This window comes from Cryptomeria japonica, chromosome 10 (assembly GCF_030272615.1).
Source record: "Cryptomeria japonica chromosome 10, Sugi_1.0, whole genome shotgun sequence".
Taxonomy (NCBI): Eukaryota; Viridiplantae; Streptophyta; class Pinopsida; order Cupressales; family Cupressaceae; genus Cryptomeria; species Cryptomeria japonica.
The window spans coordinates 29,280,149-29,289,756 of record NC_081414.1 but is presented as its reverse complement, the minus strand read 5'-3'; the positions used below and the strand labels follow the sequence as shown (position 1 = coordinate 29,289,756).

General features: G+C 33.9%; 1 protein-coding gene across 1 annotated transcript; it reads right to left on the bottom strand.

The window, feature by feature from the left end:
- Positions 1-980: 980 nt before the first annotated feature.
- LOC131044286 (ADP-ribosylation factor-like protein 8b) lies at positions 981-9,373 on the bottom strand. The gene is made up of 6 exons (XM_057977578.2): positions 8,967-9,373; positions 2,608-2,689; positions 2,465-2,497; positions 2,145-2,266; positions 1,732-1,893; positions 981-1,550 (listed from the first exon to the last, which is right to left on the bottom strand). The coding sequence occupies exons 1-6, from the start codon at positions 9,002-9,004 to the stop codon at positions 1,433-1,435; spliced, it is 555 nt and encodes a 184-aa protein (XP_057833561.2). The 5' UTR covers positions 9,005-9,373; the 3' UTR covers positions 981-1,432.
- Positions 9,374-9,608: the final 235 nt, after the last annotated feature.

The following is a 9,608-nucleotide window of genomic DNA, read 5'->3' as shown; positions in this document are numbered from 1 at the left end:
ATTTTTCTTTTTCTTTAAGATTACTTGGGATGAAGGAGTGTGTCTGTACACAATTATGCATATAAATAAATAAAAAAGAAACTCTCAAAAACCATGAGTCACCTCCTTGAACTTATCTTCAATTTTTTTAATTTTACATTCATTTATAAGAAATATCAGAACATTATGTGCATAGGTTCTCTCCACAAAATCCAAGTAAATTGCTTGGCGTTGGTGTAAATGGAGCTGTAGGTCTGACAGCCACAAGACTTACAGCCACAGCAATCGGGAGTGTGTCTGTACACAATTATGGATGTAAATAAGATAAATAAACTCAAAACCATGAGACAGTCGCCCCCATTTATAAAAAAATATCATAACATTATGAGCATAAGTTCTCTCCACAAAATTGAAAAAACAAATTGCTTGTGTTGGTGTAACAGGGGCCGTAGGTTTGACAGCCACAAGAATCGAGGGGTCCGAAACATCACACAACAAAACCCCATTTGAGATTACATAATCAATAATATTTTCCTCTGTCCCTTTCTGCAGCATTTTGAAAATTTGAATAAGCCATTTCAGAAAATTATAATATAAAAAGACAAAAATGTTAATTGATAAACAATCCAAATGAGAATTGACACCCGTAACCCCCAAGTATTATATTCTACATGCATATCTCACTTAATTCAGTCAAATATCTCACTTAATGCATATCTTACCTTATCCAACAGAACCATTTTGCTACTAATTGGAGAGCACATACGCTAACCAATAGACCATATCAACCCCAAACAAGAAAAGAGATCACCGCACATTCAAACAGAAACCAAAATAATCTAAGAATGAAACCTGCCGGGAATTGCTCCAATCAAAGAAACAACCAAAAACGAGTATTGTATGACAGAAGAAGACATAAGATTAACAGATTTGAAAAACAAAAATGATAAAATAAGTATACGCAGCAAACATTCTTTCTAGTGCAGTTAAACAACAGCAGGTTCAATGTAGCACAAGCATAAAAGACCTAGAATTGAAAGATGAAAAATCACGAAGTGATTTACATGATTGAAAATACGCATTTATGCACTCTGATGATAATGCACTTACAATGGAAATGGCTTAATATCAGATTAATAATGAGCAGAATTGCCCAGAAATCAAATAAAATATAGAACATTTCATGCTTTCCCATAGGTGTAACTATTAAAATATGCCTAGTAAACCTCTATATTTGCCATTCGGTTGTCATCCTTCTAGAAATGGTCAATGACATTTTGAACAAGAAATAATATAAAAATGCTCTAAGACACGAGGACTGAAGTTTGGAACTGAAACCCTCTGTAGATTGCTCGATCAAATTTTACCAAACTATCAGCTCCCCAACAATTGAGCCTCGTATAATCTCTCATCAAAATGAAGACCCATTAAGCCTCGTAGTCTTGAGCAAAACTCAGCTTGCTGTTTTGGAGTGTTTCACAAGCCAATCAATAACAACATCAATATTTGTGGAGTTCCTGCATGATATCATATAGCAACAAACCTCTCTGTCCGTAATAGATTGAAGGCCCCTGCAAATTCAATTTTTTGGCTTTTCAGAAGCGAAACATTAAAAAGAATGATAGCTCTATCTCTAAGAAACTGTATTATAATTAACAAGGCAACTGTGAGAATGACACAATCAGCAATTATTCTTGGAATATTTCTTATATTTCCAGGCTTCTAAACATTATGAATATAACTAGGACTCACATCTGATCAATCAATGCCTGCTTTGAAACAGCTTCTGGCTTATCTATTTTATTCCCGAGTACCAACAAGGGAATCCCATTTAATGAAGGCTTGCTCAATAAATCATGCAGCTCACTTCTGGACATAGACAGGTTCTCCCCGTCTGCAGCATCTACAACATATCTGCAATGAGGAGAAACGGTTGGCAAGAAAACCCAAAGAAATCATTTAAAATATAGATAACATGATACACAGGATGTCTGAATGCTTAAGAGTTGTTAGAACATTGACACACAATTTACAGGAATATGATAGATCGGCAAAATATAAATTGTGTTAGCCTTCCTCAGAATATATATATATATATAATGTCAAGATTCAACAATATTTCAAAACTTGAAACTACAACTTAGGGAGGCTTGTAGAGAACGTACACAATTGCTGAGACTCCACGACAATAACGTTCCCACATGCTACGGAACCTAGGTTGACCTCCAAGGTCCCATAGTTTAATTGTCACATTTCCCTTGCACACTTTTCGCATGTTAAACCCAACCTGATGTTGAAAACAACAGAAAACAACAGCATATACAAAAATTCCCCCTTTTATTTAAGGAACCAAACGACTTCAAGAAAGAATGGAAATTCTTTGAAAGCCACAAAAAGACTAAACTAGATTTAGAGATGATACAAAAACACAATCCTGATTGAAGAATCAATAAGAATTTATCTATATATATGTAGCAATACTTACAGTAGGAATCGTGTCTTCACTATAGCCACCGGTCTGGAAAGATGAAATTTAGATTTCAGTAAACAGTTCAGTTGCACAGAAAATGATGTCATCAAACTTCTAAGGATATACCACAGTTTTGGGAATGGATCGATAGTACTGACCGCGACAACATTTACAAGTGATGACTTCCCTGCATTTTGGAGCCCTATTAAAGAGAGCTCCATCTCTTGCTTGAAAAATAGACTGCATAGGACAAAATTTTACATTTATAATATGTTTGAACTTCCGAGTTTGCAAACAGATAAATATTATCATCTTCAATTCTTGACCAGCATTTAGAAAAGTGATGTTCACAATAAGAGAAAAATAGAAAAGACTGACTTACATCTAAAAAATAATAAGAATCCTGAACTAGATAAAACATGTCCCCAAACCTGGAAAACATAAGTCTTGTAACAAATAGTTGCATAAAGAATTGCTGAACTGATCCAACTCCATACTGTAATAATAATAATTTGTTCCACCTACAACTGGAATGCATGCTTAAATTCTTATATTCCATAATTAAACAAAATTAAAATCTGCCATTGGCATTGAAAGTGTTAATGTGTTATTGGAATATATTTGATACTAGTATGTCACAAGCTGATAGTTTGTACTATTTTGTTAAGTAACGATGTACTAGAGTTTGAATCATTAGACATGGTTGTTCAACTTCAAATATCTGTTTAAAATCCTCATAGGAGCACAGGAGAATCATCTGCAAATGTTAGGTCAAGGTGAGTTTGGCATGAATAGTATTCATTTGCTAACCTGCTTTAATTTTTATATCTAAGGCCACTTTTTGGAGATGCATGCCGGAAAGAATCCATTACATAAAAAATAGAATTCACTCTGAAGTCTACCATTGCACTTCTGCCACATGCATCACCATATACAATTTATATCCAATCACAAGTTTCCAGAGGATGTGAGGATGCACTATCTTGTTGTAGATAGTTTGCCTTCTCTATCAGTGAGAACCATGCCCAAAGCTGTAACAAATTTATCAGAACTGTAGCTGGTTTTTGTTCCTTCAAAATTAAGGAAACCCATGCTAACCCGGTCAAGTACAAGCAGAAATAGCATATTTGATTCAGCACTGACTAGCTAATATTTAATTGCTCTTAGTTAAAGGAAACTCATAATAATCTGGTAAGGAATTTTGGGTAGATATCAAGAGAGACGGAATTCTTTCCATTGGCCCTATTGAACCTTGTTGCTAATTACCCATCATTGTTATTGGACTTCGAGATTGAACTTGTGTGTTTCACAAATACACATTTATTTTGTTAATATGAATCAGTCCTACCTCGCTACCATGTGTACATTTTGCAGTGGTTACCCTGCTATCCGTACTACCAACATTGTTTCACGCTTGCTTCGTTCACAGACTCACAACCCTACCCATGCTGGACATAAGCTGGTTTGGGCATTGACGTTCTTATCCATGATTCCAAACAGTTCTATTGGAAAGCTCCTAATATTGAACCTAGGATGTGCATTCTCTTTGCCATTTATTGCAGTTGATTATTTTCTGTTTGGAAAATTTATATTCACATCAATTTGAGCTGTATAATAATAATCTTTGAACCTCAAAGGGCCATCAATCAGCTTTGGTAACTAAGGGTCATGTTGTGCCCTGCATACATGCCCCAGATTTTGCCAAAAAGCAAAATGTGGATCTTCCCCCCACTGCTTTTCTCGTTTTTTATTTTGCTTGTCCCCCTAATTCTCCTATCCTTTACCTTGGTTTTGGATAGTGTAATTCAAAGTTAAATAATGGCCAAGTTTCACATGTTCCAAGTTCAAGTTGTTTGCAAATAATTATCCTTTAGATTTCTGCAAATGGCTAATGGCACAAAAAAGGTGACTTCTAAGAAATATGTCAACAAGTTTTAAACTTTCAAAAACCTTCAAAATGCCGATTCTTGAGAAACAATGGAAGTGGGACAAAGTGGAACCTTTGTTGGTGAGTTCTAAAATTAGCTAAATCGACGAAATGCCAATATAGTTTGAAAATCCCCCAAAATGCTGTCATGTAGACATTGGAGGTTCTCAAGTTATTGAACCTCCACAATACCAGATAGGGTTTTAAAATTCCCCAAAACACCAACAACCAAATGCCGGATTTTCACTAGTTTGTGAAACCTCTAAACTGTTGACAACTTCCTAGAGAAAACAATACAAACAAAGCAGAATAAGATTGTTAACAGTGAGTTCTAAAGTTCACCAAGTCTCTAAAATGCCATCAAGATTCAAAGAAGTCTAAAAGTGCCAACAACATAAACTAAAGGAAAGTGTTGAAGGTTAGCAAGTTCTAGGAAGCTCCAAGATGCCAACAAGGATTTTGGAATGTTCAAAAATGTTGATGAGTTGCAAATTTCCAAAATAACTGACAAGCAATGAAAATCTTTGAAGAGTTAGTCCACAGTTTTGGACTTTTCTTTAGGACATCCCAATGTTCTCTTCTCCTTCAAATCTTGCAAAGATGTTTTAAGAAAAATTTCATAAGAAAATCAAAAGTTGGAAGAATTTCAATTGTCTAAAAGACATCCACCATGATGTCTTGATGTCTAGATCTCTTATGGAGTCCCTCAAACTGTTTTAAATGCATGAAACTCATATTTTTCTATGCTAAGATCAAGTCTAATAGCTTTCTTTTAAATTTTGTAGGATTTTAGGAGGGCGATAATGATCTCAAAGCATGCAATACAGCAGTACCACCCATGCAAGCTTTAACCGCAAGAAATCGAAGTCACCTTGGGAGCATGCAGCATGAAAAGGACATAGAAATCTAATAGGCTGTCACATGCTATCAATCATGGATTCTTTAATCGCATGCAAAGATTTTGATAACACCATTAATGACCCAATTTGACCCATATAACTGTCCTAGGAGACTTTCCTGCCTTCAAAACCATCACCAATCAATTCCATCCAATGGGTACAAATTTTCTTGTAATTTCAATGGTAGAAGATGAAATGCCAATATTGAGTTGCAAAATGCCAATATTGGTATAGTGTGAAGGTTAAGTTGTGGTGTTGTTGCTCTTCCCATCAAGAGGTTCAAATCTCGCTGGGGTGTTATAATTGAATGTTATATTAGGGATGAGGTCCCCCATTTGTGACCTCACCAGTTCATAGCTCTAGGTCAAAAGCATTTACCCCTTTAAAAAAACAATTGAGTTGCAAAGTATTGATAGCCTTCATGCAAGTTCTAGAATGTCATTTTTGCAGATTTTTATAGGATTTGCACTCATTTTACATACCATAGTTATGATCCCCAGTTCTCAAAAGCACTCGCGCATACAAAATCTGAATTGTTGGTCAAGGATGAATCCTAGCCACTTGTATCTACTAAATGTATTGCCTTCTCTTATAAAAGGCAATGGCTTTCTCTTTTGTAAGGGTTGGAAATTGTTGATACCAACTAGAGTTGTAAAACAAAACTCTTTTGTTTGCAGTTTACTTGATGGTTTCTAAACAATAGTTGGATTTCTTATTGCATACAATATTTGATAGACTCTTGTTTCATTCATTTTATGGAAATATCTAGTTAAGTTACACCAAGATTGGGTATTTGATTCAGATATTTTTCATGATTTAAACTTTCCATTGAAGATTTGCACTTTCTTTACAGCTCTGTGAGTTATTCTGGTTAAGTAAGGAATAGTTTATTGTGGATCTTTCTGCTCTTATTTTATGATATTGCAATAGAAATTCAAATCGTAGGATCTTTCTAAAAACCCTTCTCTTCTCACATTATATACCAGTTGTTATATTAGGATAAAGTATCAAAATATACTAAAATATCTGATGATAAAAATAAATATTTCCAGTAGTAATTACTTTCAGATTTTCTAAGATATTACTTTCATATTTTCTAAGATGGAAAGAATTATTTCAGAATTAGAGGTTTATTTCATAAGATTCATATTTGCAGATGTAACCATAAGATTTCATAAGATTCATAAAAAACATCGATTCATTTTTGTTTGCATTGATGTTTTTTATCATAATTTGTGAACTATCATTAAGATGAAGAAGAGGTAATAGGATTGCCGGATTAGCACAACAAAAAGCATGGGAAAAAATTTTAAAACTAGATATTGTATGCAGCTAATAAAACTTCTCCATGAACATGATATCAAGCTGTGCTAGAGTCCTTTGCAAATAAAGATCATGACTATTACCTAAATTTGCAAAATATGTCAAATAAGAGTCAAAATAAAAAAAACGAAAGAAATTCATTTTTTCTGACTGGACCTGTATGCTAACCCAGACCAAACATATCCTATTGTACTCTTCCATACAGTTCCAATAGATTGAGTAAATTTATAAATGTATCATTTATAAAAGTATACATTAAAAAATGTGAAAAGTAACAAGAATATCATGTATTCATTGCTAGAAAGTCTTAAACAACTTTCAACAATCTTATTCTAATTGCAGCTAAAACTGACTGAACGTGAAATGCTTAAAAAAGGGAGCTAATAATCTCAAAACTAAAAGCTAAAAAAGACCAAGTGTGGATCATTTGAACTAAGGCAGCTATGTTAGATTACTGTTGCAACTGTCACAATGTTGTTTAAAACTTTAAAGTAACAAGCCATCTCGATAGACCACCTGCAACCGAACCAGAAGCAGCATAGTTTCTCTACAGTCTTTAAGAAAATGAAAAAAATACAGACAATTAGTTTTGTCAATTCCAACTTCCTCCAATCTGCAAGCACTAGTAGATGAAAATGCCAGCATCCAAATCAGCCCTTACACGCCCTTAAAAACTAAAGACTATGCCTTCAGTTATAGTTGTATCGATACAGATACTATATTTGCTAACAACCTACAAACATACTATTTATGAATCAAATGATTAAAATTGGGATTCATCTTCCTCATCACAATAAAATAAAATACAGTACCATATACTTGAGTCCGCAAGTAAGAAAATCAAACTTGAAATGTTCTTTAACAATTCATCAGTTTGAACAAACCTTGTTCTAGTCAAAGTTAAGAAAGAAGTCCAAAATTTTATATATCAAAGAATAAGTGGGATGCACACAATCAAGTTTATGTATTACAACATCCACTTGACAGTACAGCAATTAAAAAGGATCAGCTCCTATCCTTGATATGTAAATCTGGAAAATAATTTACCTGTGATTCTCTTACTCATTATTTTTCAATTTTCTTTTCAGATGCATGTTCATATTTGACCCTTTCCTGGCTTCCATCTGTTTACTATTTCTTCCAAACTGTTATAATGTGGGGAGTGTAATATGATTGAAAGGAAAATGCAAACTGCATGGTGAACGAAGTTGTGAGAATCATAATGTTCACTGGACTTGCAAACTTCTTCATCAAACCGAAATTCAAGGACAAAATCATCAGGAAGAGAAACAAAGTGAACTCAGTGGCAGAATATAGGTAAAGAAAGATTAAAAAGCAACGAAAACACCCTGACATTTAATACAGCATCTACTCCCAAAAAAATTTGTCATCCAATAGTTTCTGCTGTAGGTATTTCATTAAATTTTCTGCATTTATTTACAAGCAACTGTGTCAATTTCTCACCTAATATGTGTGCAAAGGAAAAACAGGAACAAAACGTATTCCAGCTGCAGTAACTTCTACCAAATGAAACTTCAAGAAAAAATAAGTACACAATACACAGTGAAGGAAAAAACTTATGGTTCTGTTTCTTTGCCGATTGGATGATTCCGGTCCTTTTTTCTTTTTATAATTTTGTCAAATTGTAAAAACATTCCAAAAATACATTGTCCAAATTTACCTGAATTTATTTCTTTTGCCAAAATCACATGTATTGACGGTAAACAACAGGTTATTCAATAGGCGCACATAATAGCTTTTATTTCTTAATTTACGAAATGTAGATATGGCGAGCTATTTTATACTGACAAAACGCATTCGACCCCTGGGTTTTACCATACAGAAAGAAACCGAAGCAAATATGAATATAACTCCAGCTTAAATAATTCTTTCAAATCAAGGAAAAATAAAATCCAGGAATTGACTTAATTGCCCATGTTCAAATTATCCATGCCACGTTTGCTCAGGAAAGCAGCTGGAATTGTATTACAAATAAATGCTATTATAGGATTGAAAATTCAGACATAAAAAAGCAGAGTACACGAGGTCAAAATCCGGAATCCATAAGGATAGATTGTGCAATCTTCCTCCTATGTAACAACACCCTCTAATATCAGAACAGTACATAAAAATTACAATTTAATGCATTGGGCTGCAAACATCATTGTTATATTAATTAAATGAGCTAAAAAGTAAAACCTAAGATCATTACAGTCCATCTACTGAGAAATTAATTCGCGTCGAGTACATTTGCATTCACACCATTTAATAATTGGAAGCTTTACCATATATTAAATTATGTGAAGCATAATTTGGAAAAATCAGAAAATGCAACCCTAAAATTAATGGTGTCATTGAAAATGTTTACCTGCGAAGCCAATTCAAAAAAGTATCCCAAATACCCATTGTGAATAGGTCACAATGTTGCCGATTGCTCCTGGAAAACTAAAATTACACTCCTCACAGCAATTATGAGCGACTTTCTTTTTAAGAGTAATTCAGGACATATTTATTTATGTAATCCCATCCTCATGGTTTTGTACTGTGAACTACAGCAGGAGGAGACACCGAACAGGGCAAATTTAAAGAGCAAACAAACAAATGTAGACGGATTTAATGGGCGCTTCTAATGCTATTATTAATTGGGTTTCAGATCCGCTCTGATCGTCTCTGTCCGTCTCTCTCAGTCAGCCCTGCTGTCCATAAAAATGTATATATATACATAATAACTTGGAGTTGTATTATTGATTGAAATGCATAATAATGGATAGTATGTATCCCTTCCTTGTCGGCGACGGAATTTTTGGTAGGTCGTGAGAACCCCTCGTCATTTTCCTCCTATACACAGACGTTGAATGGGTCCCCTTAATAAATTCAATTTTTCTTTTTTCTTTTTTTTCACCATTTTTTTATGGCGATAGGATTTGGACTAATGCAAATCTAAATGGTTGGATCAACAAGAATTTTTTAATTTTTAATTTTTAAAATGACCTTGCATCTTTTTTAAATA